Consider the following 18670-nt stretch of genomic DNA (forward strand, 5'->3'; position numbering starts at 1 on the left):
TGGGGTAATGACCCTAGCCCTCACCGTCCGATCCAACAGTTCCAAGACGTGCTCAATGAGATTGAGATCCGTGCTCTTCGCATGACGGACCCTCCACCTCCAAATCAATCCCGCTCCAGAGTACAGGCCGCGGTGTAACGCACATTCCTTCGACGCTAAACGCAAATGTGACCATCAACCCTGGTGAGACAAAACCGTGACTCGTCAGTGAAGAGCACACTTTTTGCCAGTCCTATCTGGTCCAGCGACGGTGGGTTTGTGCCCATAGGCGACGTTGTTGTCGGTGATGTCTGGTAAGGACCTGCCTTACAATAGGCCTACAAGCCCTCAGTCCAGCCTCTCTCAGCCTGTTGTGGACAGTCTGAGCACTAATGGAGGGATTGCGCATTTCTGGTGTAACTCGGGCAGTTGTTGTTGCTATCTTGTACCTGTCCCGCAGCTGTGGTGTTGGGATGTACCGATACTGTGCAGCTGTTGTTACACGTGGTCTGCCACTGCGAGGACAATCAGCTGTCCGTCCTGTCTCCCTGTAGCGCTGTGTTAGGCGTCTCACAGTATGGACATTGCAATTTATTGCCCTGGCCACATCTGCAGTCCTCATGCCTCCTTGCAGCATGCCTAAGGCTCATTCACGCAGATGAGAAAGGACCCTGGGCATCTGTCTTTTGCTGTTTTTCAGAGTCAGTAGAAAGGCCTTTTTGGTGTGCTAGGTTTTCACTGTGACCTTAATTGCCTACCGTCTGTAAGCTGTTAGTGTCTTAATGACCATTCCACAGGTGCATGTTCATTAATTGTTTATGGTTCATTGAACAAGCATGGGAACCAGTGTTTAAACCATTTACAACGAAGATCTGTGAAGTTATTTGGATTTTTATGAATTATCTTTGAAAAACAGGGTCCTGAAAATGGGATGTTTTTTGTTGTTGCTGCGTTTAGTAAAAGCATGGCATGAATCTATCATCGTATTTGCAGGTCCAAGAAAAAAATGCCTTTTATAAACATTTTATGCAAACTGTGTATCTCTGACCGCTGGCTTTTAATATTAGCGCGGAAACAAATTACTGGAATTAGGGGCAAAAAAGGTTTAGAGAATGGACAGAGAGATAAGTGCATTCGTCCATCTTATCATATATTTCTCTAATTCCAGATCAGTGTGTCTTGTTTGCAACGAAACTGTCCCTGTTTGTAAATAATTAAATCAGATAAATACATAATTGGCAGGAAACATATTGTTTTTAATAAATTCAATTATAGTATTAGCAAGCTTCTCATCTTCGCGCTCTACTTCGCAGACTGAATAGAATATAGGCTAGTCCACACGCAAGATAAATCTAGTCCCAAAAATGCACTAATCGATAACAAGAAATTCTGAGTAAACTTTTGACTCCTCCTGAACTAACCCCATCGCCCTACCCAGCACAGCAATTGCTTAAGAAGCACAACCAAAAAATGTGCAGCAAGACCAGACTAGGATAGGGTAAGTAAATCTAGTCCCAAAAATGGTAAGTAATCCTTCTCCTCCTGAACTAACCCCAACCCAGCACAATCCTAAAAAATTGCAGCAAGACCAGAGCATGCTGGGTTCAGGGTTGGAATATCCAATGCGGTGTGTAATGCAGCCTAGTTTTATTTACACCATCCTGACAGCTGTTTAAGGAATATAACTTGATCTGTGCTTCTCCGAACATGCACTTCGTAGCCTATTGCCTGTAGGCTATGTATCATTTGATTGAGATCATACTAAATAGCTTATAGGCGCAATTGATATTTCATTGCACAGCGGAGAATCAGAGATGAGGGGTGGCATCAGTATAAAGTGCATTTGGGAATTATTCAGACCCCTTGACTTTCTCCACATTTTGTTACGTTGCAGCCTTTCTGTTTTACTTTTCTCATCAAACTACACAATACTCCATAATGACAAAGCAACAATGTTTTTTTTAAACAGAAATATGACATCAGAACATTTAATAAGTACTTTGCTGAAGCACCTTTGGCAGAGATTAGAACCTTGAGTGTTCTTGGGTGTGCCAAGCTACAAGCTGTATTTGGGGGAGTTTCTCTGGCTCTGTCAGGTTGAATGGGGAGCGTTGCTGCACATCTATTTTCCGATCTCTCCAGAGATGTTCGATTGGGTTCAAGTCCGGGCTCTGACTAGGCCACTCAAGGACATTCAGAGACTTGTCCCGAAGGCACTCCTGTATTGTCTTGGCTGTGTGCTCAGGGTCGTTGTCCTGTTGGAAGGTGAACCTTCACCCCAGTATGAGGTCCTGAACGCTCTGGAGCAGGTTTTCATCAAGGATCTCTCTGTACTTTGGTACGTTCATCTTTCCCTCGATCCTGACTAGTCTTCCATTCCCTGCCATTGAAAAACATCCCCAAGGCATGATGCTGCCACCACCATGCTTCACCGTAGGGATGCTGCCAGTATTCCTCCAGACATGATGCTTGGCATTTAGGCCAAAGAGTTTCTCATGGTCTGAGGGTCCTTTAGGAGGTGCCTTTTGGTAAACTCCAAGCGGGCTGTCATGTCTTTTGCTGGGGGGTGGCTTCCGTCTGCCCACTCTACCATAAAGGCCTGATTGGTAGAGTGCTGCAGAGATGGTTGTTCTTCTGGAAGGTTGTCCCATCTCCACAGAGGAACTTTGGAGCTCTGTCAGAGTGACCATCGGGTTCTTGGTCACCTCCCAGACAATGGCCCTTTTCCCCCGATTGCTCAGTTTGGCCGGGTGGCAAGGTTCTAATGTGATCTTGGTGATTCCAAACACCATTTAAGAATGATGGAGGCCAGTGTGTTCTTGGGGATCTTCAATGCTGCAGAAATTGTTTGGCACCCTTCCCCAGATCTGTGCCTCGACACAATCCTGTCTCAGAGCTCTACGGATAATTCCTTCAACCTTATGGCTTGTTTTTTTTAAACTAATGACTCATTGTTAACTGTGAGACCTTGTATAGGCAGTTGATGGAGACCACTGGGCTTTTTGAAACTTTCAACAATCTAGGAATATTTGTTTTATACCCTTCCCCAGATATGCCTTATAAGTTATAACTTAGTGGTATAGTTTTTGCTCTGACATGCACTGTCAACTGTGGGACCTTATATAGACAGGTGTGTTTCTTCCTAAATCATGTCCAATCAATTTAATTCACCACAGGTGGACTCCAATCAAGCAGTAGAAACATCTCAAGGCTGATCAATGGAAACAAGTTGCACCTGAGCTCAATTTTGAGTCTCATATTGTAGCAAAGGGTCTGAATACTTATATAAATATGTTATTTATCTTTTAAAATGTTTATACATTTGCTAACACTTCTAAAATCCTGTTTTTGCTTTGTCATTATTGGATAGTGTGTGTAGATTGATGAGGACTTAAAACATATATTTTTTAGAATAAGGTTCTAATGTAATATGTGGAAAAAGTGAAGGGATCTGAATACTTTCCGAATGCACTGTGTGGCCTAACAAGCAACTCATTCTAAAACACTGAGAAATACTGACATTTCATCACCCTCCACTGGACTAGATTTAAAAAAAATACTAAACCCTCCCCTTGGCTGAAATTGAAAGGGCATGACCTTACTCCATGTTCCTGCAGGTAACCATTATGTAAATATCAATACGTCCCTAACCCTTACCTTATATTAAGTTTTTCAGTAGAGAACTTAACCAACTAAGTTGATCAACTATGACTTCAATATTGAAGATGTTTTATTGCCACATACACCAGATAGGGGCAGTGAAATGTGGTGTTTTGCAGGGTCAAAGTGTAGTTATTTGGTCTTCTGTTATTAAAGCAGGCTATTGATTAGGCAGGCTAGGTTAGCTGGCTAATGTTTAACCACATCAAAATGATTGGTATCTTTGGTTTAACCAAGAGCATTGTAGCTAGCTTGCTATTTTAATGAGGGGTTAGTAGAGAAGGAGGATTTGGAAGACCAGCATTACCGGGAAAGTGTGGCAGAGGAGGGAGAGGCAGGGTGAGGAGAACAGACAGGAAAGGCTCTCACTGTGGAAGACATCCCTGATTGAGATGGGTTGAGGGAGAGCCAAGCGAGATTAAACTCCAAACTAAATAGCCAATATTGTAAACCACTAACTGCATACTTTGAGATATAGTCTAACTCTGGCAGTTTTTGAGCAATTACAATAAAAGAGAATGGCCTCTAACCAAATTCTCTCTCTCCATGCAGGCCTACTTTCACTATGTGGTGGGGAAGTTGTTCTCAGCTTAGCTGACAGCGATAGGACATACAGTAGTCCTCTCTATTCCAAGTACTTCTTTCTGCATAGCAACCAGTGTTGTAGCGCTATAATGTTTTATAATTTCCTTAACCAAAGTTTGTCATCCTCATAACTGCAATGTCTGCCTATGCCCACACATATTTTCTAAAGGAAATTGTATATTTGTAATGCCCTCAAGCAACAAGTCAGGCTTAAGCGACCTCATTTCAAAATAGGCCGTCACTGTCAATCGTGAATGATAATTTTTCATTACTGGTGAAACATCCGAACTGCATCTCCATGCTAATCATGTTTGCACTGTTTGCAATAACTTTATTGCAGGTAGAGTAGGCAGTTCAATGTATTGAGTAGCTTACACACTGTATAATAAATAAACTTTGATTTCATCAGCTTGAACACATCGGTACAATATACCATATTACAGAATAAAAGAAAACAGAGGGGTGAACTACTTGCACATTTTAAACATGCTATCACATAAATTGTGCAAGTAGTAAACATAAATTACTATGTAGAATCGCTGGAAATTCATTTTAAAACAGCCATAAAATGAGGTTTTTGTTGTGGTGTACTCATGCATCTCAAACTATAACCGAAATGCATGATTACCTCCAGCTTGGCCCACTTCCATCATTACGGAGATCTTTGTGGGCTATACTCGGCCTTGTCTCAGGATGGTAAGTTGGTGGTTGAAGACATCCCTCTAGTGGTGTGGGTGCTGTGCTTTGGCAAAGTGGGTGGGGTTATATCCTTCCTGTTTGGCCCTGTCCGGGGGTATCATCGGATACCATCGCCACAGTGTCTCCTGACCCCTCCTGTCTCAGCCTCCAGTATTTATGCTGCAGTAGTTTATGTGTCGGGGGGCTAGGGTCAGTTTGTTATATCTGGAGTACTTCTCGTGTCCTATCCGGTGTCCTGTGTGAATTTAAGTATGCTCTCTCTAATTCTCTCTTTCCGAGGACCTGAACCCTAGGACCATGCCTCAGGACTACCTGGCATGATGACTCCTTGTTGTCCCCAGTCCACCTGGCTGTGCTGCTGCTCCAGTTTCAACTATTCTGCCTGTGATTATTATTATTTGACCATGCTGGTCATTTATGAACATTTAAACATATTGATTGGCCATGTTCTGTTATAATCTCCACCTGGCACAGCCAGAAGAGGACTGGCCACCCCTCATAGCCTGGTTCCTCTTTAGGTTTCTTCCTAGGTTTTGGCCTTTCTAGGGAGTTTTTCCTAGCCACTGTGCTTCTACACCTGCATTGCTTGCTGTTTGGGGTTTTAGGCTGGGTTTCTGTACAGCACTTTGAGATATCAGCTGATGTACGAAGGGCTATACAAATACATTTGATTTGATTTCGAATTCCCATTCACAATTGCACACCCTGACATACCAAGTGTAAGAACCGACGTTGGAGATGAGAAGCAGGTACGTAGAGTGAACATTTAAGTTACGCTGACACGGAACAGGACAGGAACAGCGTCAGAACCGGGTAAAACAAAGACATACGACAATCAATGCTGAAGCGGGGAACAGACAGATATACGGAAGGAAATAACACAAGTGATTGAGTCCATGTGAGTGCAATGAATCGCTGATGCGCGTGACGAGGGGATCAGGCGTGCGTAATGATGGTGTCAGGAGTGCGTAGTGCTGGGCAGCCTGGCGCCCTCAAGCGCCAGGGAGGGAGAGCGGGAGCAGGCATGATACCAAGCTAGAACGGGGCCTGCGTCTCAACTAATAGCCAATGTAGGCTAAATATCCCAAGCAGGGCTACAGCCACTCTGGTTTTGGCATCCTCAGCAGAACGGTGTCGCCTGGTCACATGTCGTTCTGGGTTCCACTGCGCAAGAGGGGGTCCATGGAGTTCTATGAACATCAAGGCAGACAAAGTGAATAAAAAATAAAAAAAATCAACATTCTACTTGGCCAAAGTGATCAAGCCTCCGACGGTCCTCCGCAGTCCACACACACTTAGCCTACAGTTCTTCATCAATCTCTCCACCATCAGAGAAGACCGGGTAATTAAATATACTTCATTTAGAATGTATCAGAATGAATTTTCCAGAAATAGTTATATACCAGCTCTGTGTATTTTCAAATTGGAAAAACGTGAGGGAGCGCCACACCTCCGTGCTCCGGCAGCATTAGACCCCTGCCCGTAACTTAATCATCAGTGGTACTGAGAGTTCCTCTAATTGCTTTGACGTTGTATGGAGGCATTGTTCAATACAGAGCCATGCTGACTGACGAGTGGCATGGATTTGGTACAGCTCGGCTCAGTCCCACATAGTATGTTATCACTTATTTTGCGAAAAAGGATTATCAATAGTTGCCTCATTTGATACGGCAGCAGTCATCAAATGGACTGTTACCTTGAATACAAAACAAACTTTTCAACTCCAATTGGATTCTGCATATGACATTTCCTGACATTGCATTTTTACTCCCTCTCTCACTGCAGTTGTTCTCAGGACATGAGTCAGTGTGTGTGTAGATAACATATGTCTGACAAGGATGGATTCAGGCTTCTACTTCATCGCCCTAGACCAATACACCTACAAGGCGGGGGATGCCAAGTTAGGACCTGTGAGTCACCTTTGATCTCGACGTAATGTTCTTCCAATGGTTTTGGGCTCATGGGTGTTCCCAAACTCATCTTGTGCCTTACACAACTCAGCACATACACTACCGTTCAAAAGTTTGGGGTCACTTAGAAATGTCCTTGTTTTTGAAAGAAAAGCACATTTTTTTGTCCATTAAAATAGTGTCAAATTGATCAGAAATACAGTGTAGATATTGTTAATGTTGTAAATGACTGTTGTAGCTGGATCCGGCTGATTTTTAATGGAATATCGACATAGGCGTACAGAGGCCCATTATCAGCAACCATCACTCCTGTGTTCCTATGGCACATTGTGTTAGCTAGACCTAAGTAGATTCCACTCAAGGTATAATATAGTATATAGTATATACTATAATATAGTATAATATATTTCACTTATTTCCCAATTACCTTGCTTATATATCAAGTTGAAGCTGGTTTTACCAAGTCATTTGGTGCTGCTTACTTTTCAAGCTGGCTAGCAAGCTAAACAGACAGCTCTGAAGCACATCTGTTTGACATCATTGTACCCAAGAAGACTCAACCAATCACTCGACACAACACTGGACTGGCCAAGGGCAAGCATTTGTTAGCTCTTCCATCACACCAGTGAAAGTGACCCAGCTCAAAGCCCCCTTCCCGCTAGCCTGAAATCCAATCCAGGAAAAATATAAATTGAAACCCAAATGTGTCAAGACTGTTGTTGGTTGACAATGCTGCTTTTAAATGGTTTTACACATTTGAACCATGTTTCCTTGCATACAGATCTATATTGTTGTAGTCATCAATTAATTTTCGATCAGCAGCAATAATATTGTGCTCGCCCAAAGTGAGCCCTCTCGCCGAACATCCTGTTCTCTCAACCAAATTCCTTTCTCAACTGGTCTGTGCGCTCGCGGCACTCGTCCTCTTTTCGCGTGACCCATCCTCTGCACTCTCGACTCAGTGTTTGCTTTCTCGATTATTTTTCATCTTGCTCGACAGTGCCATCTCATGCGCAATGGACTTTAGAGGCTGATTTGACCAGATACTCCCTTGACAGATAACAGCATTCACAGCGGAAGCCAGACGAGAGCTCACAAACACTGGGATCAAAGGCAGAGAATGTAAAAAAGTTCAAGATACAAATGAATGGCTCAGTACTGCAGCCTTCAAGACACAGACAGTGCAAGAGAGAGAGAAAGAGAGAAAAGATGGAAAGAGAAAACGGTCCTCATGAAACATGATTAAAACATGTTGCTTTGCCACTCTTGGAGGAGAGAGCGCCCCTGGTTACAGCTTGGCTTTTGTGATTCCCTCTGTGTTCCAAGTTGACGATAATACAAAGAGGCGGATGCTTGTTCAAGAAAGTTCAGCCAGTCAAATTTTTCCTTTCATTCAAGTTCTTACTATATGCAGAGTAGTTCAATAGTTCCAGTCTGTTGTGTGTATATATATACACACACAAGCTATATGCTATAATTTCTTAGCCCATGTTAGCTATGGGTTCAGGAGTCAACCCTAATTAGGAAATGCATAAATAATAAATAAGGCAAGAATATAAAAAATAAAATGATAGCTAAACACTCAGAGTTCAGATTCCTTTGCAGCTAGGCTGGCTGTCTATAGAGCAAAGGGTTCTATTCACTAGGGGTTCAGCAGTGAAGCTGGAGAAACACTAATGTATTTGTTGCCGTTATTATTATTATTCCAGTTCCGCAAAAAGTTTGTGGAAATATGTCAATTCTTGTGAGATGGTAAGTCCTAGGTGGGTGCAACCTTGCTTGGGTCACACCATCTCATGCGATGCCACGCCAATTGGCCACATGCTGGTGCTTTAGCAAGCAAATGTTTGAAAGCTCACACCCCTCATCCTGTGTCGTGAAATTCGGTACATAGGTCCCTCTCCTCACAAGGAACACATTTCCCAGAAGGTACCATGAAGTCCGCCATTACGGATTTTCCGCCACTTAGAATTTTGTAAAAACACTTAAACCACTACTTTGGTACTGAATGACCGATCTGTACAAAACTTGATACATGGCATCAATAGATCTATTGACCAAAGTCTCCCAAAGTAATATTTTCCAGGGCAGTATCTCAAACAACAAACATTCACATGGTCTGGCACATAACATATCAATCCGATGTATAACACTGTCAAGACTCAACATACGCAAGGACATTCAGATCGACCGCATGGCGGTGCTACAATGGGCACATGTTTATACAGTATCTCTTGATCAGTTTGATGAAAGAGTGCTGAAAGTTTGCACACATGCTCAGGGATATGAGTCTAGCTATCCTGTAAAGTGTGGTTCAGTGTGGCTGCATGGTGGCACTGTTGGACGGGAGAAAACATTAATGCAAGTTAATTGACGGCCATATTGTTTCAGCTAATCTTGAAATATATTGGGTTTGAATATGTGTATTCATAGATGCTATATGCCAAATGTGGTGCAGTGATTCTGGAAAAGACATTTAATTTAGTGAACATCATTAAAAAAAAATGTCAAAGATACATCAAACACAAATTGCATGGTCAGTTTGATTTTGAGTTCTGATATTTGTCAATTGTGGTAAACAGTACAATCGTAGCTCATCCTAGGGCAATGTGTCCAATTTGTCATGATGGTGGCACGGTAGGCCCACAGCTGAACCCCCGGCATTGCTGCTTGCAGCTATCTTTCAACTTGTTCTTGTCGACATAATTTGTACTGCCTCGGCCCCAGGTACCTATCCAATTATTTAAGACTGATAATGACTGTTTCAAATTTAAAGAGTCTATCAGGTAAGAACACCTTTCTATATACCAGCGCGGATGAGTGGAACAAACTAAAGCAACAACTTAAAGCTATACTGACCAGAACTTATTTCATAAACAATGTCAAAAGCTGGCAGATGACTATCTGTATCTTTGTAATACATCTATGTCTGTACCGCAATGAAAATGAGTCATTCACTTTGTGTTATCCCTGTCAAGTTTGTCAAATGTATGAACTGTGTGTAATATGCATTTGTCAAATAAACTGTCAAATAAAAACAATAAAATCAACCAATCAACCCCAAATCCATGACTCGTGTAATAATGGGTATCTCTGGCAAAACACCTGTGTTTGAGCGTTTAGAAACAAAGATTTCCGTGTCATGTTCATCAGGCACCAAAGAAAGCAGAACTAAACAGGGCCCCTCCATACCTGGACTTCAGTAATGCTTGTGTTTCTGCTGCACGACCTAATGAACACGATCCGATGAACATTGCAGTCCGATGGCTCACTCTGGCTAGTGTTTATCTATCCATCGTTTCCTGTCCCATAATGAGAGCAAGTGGGAGTGAGGTGAATAATTGCACGCCTGCGGCAAAACGTTCAACTTCCCTTTTACTTTACGGTCAGGGGATTGCTGATTTTTTTTTCAAAAAGAAAAAGAAAATGCCCTTAATGCAATCCCTCTCATCTCCAATCTGTAGTTTTTTGCGCATATTAATATTCTTGAAAAAGAAAAAGAGAGAGGAAAGAGAAAGTGAAGAGGGAGAACTCCCACACTCTCGTCCCCTGGTAGACGGTGGTGATGTGATAAGATAGAGGCAGGGGTGTGGGAGGGAGAGAGGGTCTCTGTACGCAGAGAAATGAAAACCCATAGGGCAGAGGAAGCATTGCCTCCCCCACAGCCTCATCATCACACACACACACATACACACGTGCATAAAGACAAATGGACGAATGCATAAACACACTCTTGCGTGTGGACATACACAAACAACACACAAGCACAAACATATACACACGCATGCACACACAAACGAACACAGAGAGGCTCATGTTCAGAGCAATACATACACAGACAGGCATGCTCACATACAGTACATAGTTGCAAAAACAACTCAACCAAACCTTTGAAAATGTACATTAAAAGAGACGCTGATTGTGAGCACTCCTGGATGCTAGTGCATTTATGCAGTTCCTGTGAGTGGGTACTCCATGGGTGCTCTATGACCTTTTGTTAATCAACAGATACCTTTTACTGTGGGGGGCCATTAACCAGCCCTAGTTTTGGCCAGCGTCCCAAATGGCACCCTATTCTCTATATAGTGTACTACTTTTGACCAAAGCCCTATTGGTCCTGCACTCTATAGGGAATAGGTTGCCATTTTGAGACTTGAGAAATGCAAATTAAAAATCATACGATGTTATTTTCAGAATTTTTGTTTTAGATTCTGTCTCTCACAGTTGAAGTGTACCTATGATACAAATTACAGAATAAATGTCCCTGTATTTGCTGTGTGTGTGTTGACAAAGCCTACATGACAGGTATCTTGTCAATGCCGACTGATATATCTGGGTTATGTTGTCTTAATAAAACTTTTGTTTTCAGGATGACATGCAAATCCATGTTATTTCTAAGGCTATTGTTTATTTCAAGTATATTCTTGAATATAACTATAGACTAATAGATGCCTTAATTGTTTTCTACCAACAGGGAAGAACGGTTAGTACAGCATGCCAAACGGACCCCTTGGTGCCACAGTGTTCATGTGCTGCGGTGGAGAAGAGGTCCACCTGTCACAATCGTTTAGAGAAGGATTGGACCAAGGTGCAGCGTTGTAAGTGTACATCTTTCATTATTTGATTAACACCAAAAAAAAACGAATGTAACGTTTTGTAGCGCTAACACAGCAACTATACAAAAGCAAGATCTCACGAACTAAAGGTGGAAAAAAGGCTGCCTAAGTATGATCCCCAATCAGAGACAACGATAGACAGCTGCCTCAGCTAGATTGTGCTCACAGCCATCAGTATACAACCGAGTCTTGCCCCTCTACGCCACAGATGGAGCTGACGGAGAGTGAGATCAGTGAAGACCAGAGCTCGCTGTGTGAACCTGAGAGCTCAGAATCACAATCATCACAGTGCAAACCAAGAAATACTATTGATCACTTTGGGGGAGCGGAGTGGTGCTCCGAAAATGGAGAAGTAGCAGGCCATTCAACAGCGAATTCAAAGATACACCCATCCATAAAGGGAATCGAAGTGTAAATGTTTTACCATAGATTTTTTTTGACCCTTTTCAATGGATGTGCTATATTGTCTCGGTCCTGCCGTTTCGACTCTCTCTCTCAACCTATGAATGCTCAGCTATGAAAAGACAACTGACATTTGCTCCTGAGGTGTTGAATTGTTGCACCCTCTATAACCACTGTGGTTATTATTTTGATGTAAAAAGGGCTTTGGTAAAATACATTTGAGTGATTGATTGTTTGCTGTGCTGGATGCTGTGTATTCACTAACTGTATGAGTGATGGAACATTGTTATAGTATCTGTAACATACTTTGGTGTGTCTTTAATCTGCATGTTAAATAACAAAGTGTCTCCCTGCTCTTTTTTTCCGGTAAAAAGCTGTCATGTACCCAGTTTGCTTTGGATAAAGGCATCTGCTAAATGGCATATATTATTATAGTCTACTTTGACAACTAGCTACTCAGTGTAGTTACCATTACTTTCCAATAGATTGTAGCCAAGGCTAGTTGAAGTCACTACTCTCGCGTCAGGGACATGGGATTAGTGCGCACTGAAAGTAGTTTATCTGGTTACGCTTGAACCTGTTGTTTAAATGGACAAGCTCACTAATACTATTTTTACATAAGGCGCAGGCATTTGGTATATGTTTTAGGCTAGGCTCGATTTACTAAATGAACTGGTTTTATTCAAACGTTTCTTCAATTCCTTTGCTTCTGGCTATGCGCGCCTTATGCAAGAAACGACACACGCAGGGATGAGACGCCATACACCTCGTCCAATTCTCCCATGTGCCCATAGGGTGGCGTTCTAAATCATAGTGTTTCCATTCCCCTTTAAAAGTAGTGCACTATAAAGGGAATAGGGTGCCATTTGGGTTCCATTCATTGTTAACATACAATGTCACACACAGAGAAGGGGGTAGAGGGTTCTATCTCAAACCAATGTGCTAGCGATTGAGGTAGGGTCCCTTTATGACGGCGACCAAATGTCCAAATGCTTTTGACTTTGATTCAATTAGTCCTCTCCTTGTTCTTTGTGTCTCTAGATGTCCATGTTAAGTGCTCCGTTCCCCTGTTTGTTTATGTGGGCCCATCCATGTGTGTGGTTTGTGCCAGTGAGGGCTGTCTCCCTCTCTCAGTGCATCTGTCAGGATGTGAGTAATAGACCGATTATGCTGACAAACACACACAGGTGGCCGCTATCGCCTTTAATCAGTCCCCAGATATCTATTTATCTCTCCCACCCTCCCTCCCTCTTTCTCTGCCTCTCTTTAGTCCTGTCTCCTTCTCATTCTCTTTCACATGCTATCTATTTCACACACACACTCACGCGCATACAAATGCATGCCCGCGCACACACACACACACACACACACACACACACACACACACACACACACACACACACACACACACACACACACACACACACACACACACACACACACACACACACACACACACACACACACACACACACACACACACACACACACACACACACACACGCAGGTTCACAACCCCCACACAACCGTTGAACAAGTCATAAACGATACTGGAGCACATAATGACAGAACACAAATGAAAACATGAAAAAAACGTCTTCACAATAATAGAAAGCACTGAATGTATGTCTCTGAAGATATTCTCCGCCCGCAGTCACGATCCACTAGCCACAAGTCATGATCGGGAATGCGTGCCAATTTATTGACATTCCCCATCGACCGTATGAAAAAATACGACCTTTATATTTTACAAGCAAGCATGGACACACAGGCAGCGAGTAAAATATAAGTGCCAAAGGAGTGCCAACTTAATTTGCAATGGGATAGGTGCTGAAAATGTGAGGCAAATCAGGTTAGAGGGGGAAGTGATAACAAAAAGGCGTTATAAAATATCCACGCAGATGGATAACCCTTTAAATAACAGGCTCAATTGCTGGCTTTATCAGTGCAGGCACAGTGAGTGAGTGAGTGAGTGAGGGAAAAGGCAATGCATCTCATTTTAAAGACAAGAAGCTACTGGAGTCCTACAGCAAAGAAGTTGAATAGAACCTTCACAACCTTAACCTTAACAAAGCTCTAAAATTCTTCCTTTCCTACACTATGAATTTTGGCCCTTACGTACCAAGAAGAGGAAGAAACACTTAATTGACTTATTTTACCATAACAGTAAGAGTATCAGTAAAGTATTGTATTACAGAGCCTTAGGAATGGCTTTCTCTAGAAGACCTGTCTATAGATGTAGACACAATAATCGACTACCCACAGCAGTGTGTTGCCGGAAGGCTGACTTTTTTAATGAAAGGGAAAGTTAATACAAGTGGGAATAGACAACTATCAGGGCTCCAGACTATTTAGTCGCATTTTGCAACCCTTTAACTTGCCTGTGTGAGTTACATTTTGAATTGGACGCATTGGTGCAAGCTACACACTTGTCACCTCAATCCAATTGTCCCATTTTTGGGGCAGATAAAATCATGAAGTTGTTAAACAGTAAAGTGTATTATCCTCAATATTCTGCTGTGCCAGGCCGTTTCGCTGGGGCTGCTATAATGAGCGAGCTTCTCACACTCTCTCTCTCCCTCATGTGCCCATCATGATTGTATAACATTTCAAAATGTTTATTGCGGGGAAAAAACACCAAATTTGGGGGAAAAAATTCTCCACAATAAAGAGAGGAGTCTCCACTTTCTGTATGTATAATATAATGTATTTCTCAATAATCATTATTGAGCTCAAAGCACACTGTTTTACAATCAAGTTATCTGATATGGCTTTGAAATATAGAGCGTGTGAAATCTGCCATCGTACAGTAGATTAATACATGGCTACTAGCAGTAGATGTTCAATTTAGAGGTAGCGACCTAGTTTATGTGTTTTGAGTTTCCACTTCCTCAGGTGGGGAATTAGCACCAATTGAATTAGGCCTATATAATATTTTATAAAATATACAATATTTTCAGAATACGCTAAAATCTCAGAATATGAAATGAAGAAGAAGAAGAAGAAGAAGAAGAAGAACTCATGAAACTGAATGTGAAAAATATTTTTTATCATTTGTATTTTGTATTTATAACCTTTGCTTATTCGATCAAAAACATTGAATCTGTGCTTCAGAACCAAAAAGTTGTGTGTCTTGACTGTTGACCAATGACCAGTCATCATCATTAGTGCGCAAAGGCAGGTGCACATATTCAGATTAGTGACCAGAAAGCCCTTGTTTCATTTGCTCAGGTTTTGTCTGGCAAAAACAGAGTAGCCTACTTACATTACGTTAATATTATCCATAGAAAGTACTGTTTAGCAATCTGCTATGGACGCTAATCTGGTGATTTCATTGATCATCTTCATATTTTTAGATAGGCCTAGTGTGGTTGGGTTATAATTATATACCTCAGTGGTGGTACTGGCAATATGTTTAAAGATAGCTGTAACACTGCACAACCTCAATACTTAGGGAATGAAGGTTTAACATATTCTGGCCAATTAATTATGATATTTGTGAGGAAGAAAAAGGCTACAGAAGAATCATGTTTCCCATCCGATCCTGCACCCTCCACCCTCCGCTGCTTACAGTTAGGCCATGCCATCCTGCTTGCTCTGGAATCCAGAGGAGTGGTAATGCGACATGATATCCCTACTCGATATCGACGGCTAACATGAATCACTTTCAGATCAAAATGCAGGAGTAAAACAAAGTTTATTCATGTATCTTGTGCATCACTGTTTATGGCTGTAATGACATTTGCGCAGTGATTGTGCGCATGTGGGTGTGTGGGGGTCGCAAGCTTTGAAACATTCCTTTTTGGGGGTCTCAAAAAACAGTTTGAAAACCAGTGAGCTGGCGAGCAGATTGCTGATTTGCTGTACAGCTATAGGATCGGGTGCAGCACAAACATCAAATTGGAATGAGAGACGATTGCCATAAATTAATATAAAAAAACAACTTTTGGGCGATCAAGTAAATGAACCATTTACTTTGCAAGATCACCAGCAATTTGGCATCAAGTAACAATTACTAGCATATGCCTATTGGTCTTTTAGCATGTCAAAATTGCTTGAAATGTAATAATTTAGTTGCATTTGGAATTTGTTGTCAACATTAATTATTACATGTTTTTGTGTTGTAGAGAAAATAATGAAAATGGCTGTCTTGTAGCCTCAATAAATAGACAAAGGTTAGTAGTAGTTGAAAAAGTCATTGCATGTATAGATTTATTTTAATTGACTTGAAACATGAAAAAGATTTTGACTCGACTTAACTTGACTTGCTCTTACTGTGGAATAGAGGTCGACCGATTAAGGTATTTTTGGGCGCCGATATTACTAGATATTATCTAGCGTGTCCTGCGTTGCATATAATCTGACTGAGCATACAAGCATTCAAGTATCTATGTATCTGACTGAGCAGTGGTAGGCAGAACATTCATTCAAACAGCACTTTCGTGCGTTTTGCCAGCAGCTCTTCGTTGTGCGTCAAGCATTGCGCTGTTAATGACTTCAAGCATATCAACTCCCGAGATGAGGCTGGTGTAACCGAAGTGAAATGTCTAGCTAGTTAGCGTGCGCTAATAGTTTTTCAAACTTCACTCGCTCTGAGCCTTGGGGTGGTTGTTTCCCTTGCTCTGCATGGGTAACGCTGCTTCGATGGTGGCTGTTGTCATTGTGTTGCTGGTTCGAGCCCAGGGAGGAGCGAGGAGAGGGACGGAAGCTATACTGTTACACTGGAAATACTAAAGTGCCTATAAGAACATCCAATACAAATGGTATAGAGGGAAATAGTCCTATAATTCCTATAATAACTACAACCTAAAACTTCTTACCAGGGAATATTGAAGACTCATGTTAAAAGGAACCACCAGCTTTCATATGTTCTCATGTTCTGAGCAAGGAACTGAAATGTTAGCTTTCTTACATAGCACATATTGCACTTTTACTTTCTTCTCCAACACTTTGTTTTTGCATTATTTAAACCAAATTGAACATGTTTAATGATTTACTTGAGGCTGAATTGATTTGATTGATATGCATTATATTAAGTTAAAATAAGAGTTCATTCAGTATTGTTGTAATTGTCATTATTACAAATGAAAAAAAAACGTTTAAATTGGCCGATTAATTGGTATCGGCTTTTTTGGTCCTCCAATAATCGGTAGCGGTATCGGCGTTGAAAAATCATAATCGGTCGACCTCTACTGTAGAATGCACGACTTGGGCTTGACTCAAGACTTGACCCAATCTTTTTGGGACTCGACATGAGACTTGGACCTTGTGACATGAGACGTTTTTGTGACTTGGTCCCATCTCTGCTAGAGTTATTTTTACATTCACATCTGAGTCATTTAGCAGGCACTCTTATCCAGCGCAACTCATCGTACTTAAAAAAAGGCTGAACCAGCTATGTATAGGTAAATAGGTATATCTGCAATAATATTGATAGTTCCGTGCTTTTCACTCTCAGGAGAAAATGAAAAATAATTGGAGGAGTGATTTGGCATTAGGAATATGACTGTGGGCATATTTAATTGTATTATGCCACATAACTTAACTTATATGTCACTTTTGTGCCACCTTCAAATTTAAATACTTTACTGGACTTAAGATGCAATGCCGAGTAATAAAAAATCATATTCCAAGACGAGTCGAGCATTGATCAATAGGATTGGGTGGAAGTCTGTTTAATATTTCAGAGAATACTAATGATGTTTTTAAATGTGATTTTCAATAAATATTTGATGTGTTTCCCTTATTCTAAAGAGGGAAAGTGCAAATTAGATGTCATCATATCATTCAAACGGAGATGTGAGCTAATGGTAATGCATATGGGGCAAGGAATCAAATCAACTCAAACAGATCGCAAACAACAATAGGGCGTCTTGTAAAAGTGCAAACTGACGATATTGGACAGTTCCTGGCCACATTGACGCGACCTCATGTCAAAAACCACACTTAGAATTCCCTGCAATGTTGATAAAACCGTACTAACCATTCTTACCTCATACTCTTCCTTGAAGCCGTAGCCCTGGCCACACTTCATCTGGGTGATGTGCTGGAGGAGGTCGGCTACACGGATGGCTGGCTGGAACTGGCCAGCTTGGTAGGACATCTCTACTGACTCACAGCCCCCGTATGGGTACGTCTGGATGGTCAACGATGGCTGAGCCAACTCACTATGGCTGCTGTCTGTGGAACAAGGAGAACACACTCAGTATCCACTTACTCTGTGATATTTGGGTTAGCATTGAACCACATAGCGGTCAGTCTGTGTAAGAAGGATGCAATGGAACTCATTTTAATATAATGAAATCTCTTGTTTTCATGAAATGTTGTTCTCCCAAACATATTGACTGTAGTACTCGCGCTGCTAAAACACTCGACCACTGTTACTCCAACTTCTGGGATGCCTAGAAGGCTCTCCCCTGCCCTTCTTTCGGGCAAATCTGACCACGACTCCATTTTGCTTCTCCCATCCTATGGGCAGAAAATCAAATAGGAAGTACACGTGCTAAGGACTATTCAACGCTGGTCTGACCAATCAGAATCCACGCTTCAAGATTGTTTTGATCACGTGGACTGGGATATGTTCCGGGTAGCATCCGAGAATAATATTGACGAATACACTGTTCAACGGCTCAGACACGATGTGGCAGGGTCTACAGACAATCACCGACTACACAAGAAAAACCAGCCACATCGCGGACACCGACGTCTCGCTTCCAGACAAGCCAAACACCTTCTTTGCCTGCTTTGAGGGTAACACAATGCCACCGATGTGGCCCGAAACCAATGACAGTGGCCTCTCCTTCTCTGTGGATGATGTGA

At 41.8% G+C, this 18670-nt stretch overlaps 1 protein-coding gene across 1 annotated transcript in view; it reads right to left on the reverse strand.

The window, feature by feature from the left end:
- LOC118370053 (receptor-type tyrosine-protein phosphatase T) overlaps positions 1–18670 on the reverse strand; it is a 488900-nt gene that overhangs the window by 73705 nt on the left and 396525 nt on the right. The window contains exon 20 of the mRNA XM_052498885.1: positions 17844–18031. Within this exon, the coding sequence (XP_052354845.1) occupies positions 17844–18031 (188 nt within the window). The remainder of the gene's footprint in view (positions 1–17843; positions 18032–18670) is intronic.

This window comes from Oncorhynchus keta, chromosome 37 (assembly GCF_023373465.1).
Source record: "Oncorhynchus keta strain PuntledgeMale-10-30-2019 chromosome 37, Oket_V2, whole genome shotgun sequence".
Taxonomy (NCBI): domain Eukaryota; kingdom Metazoa; phylum Chordata; class Actinopteri; order Salmoniformes; family Salmonidae; genus Oncorhynchus; species Oncorhynchus keta.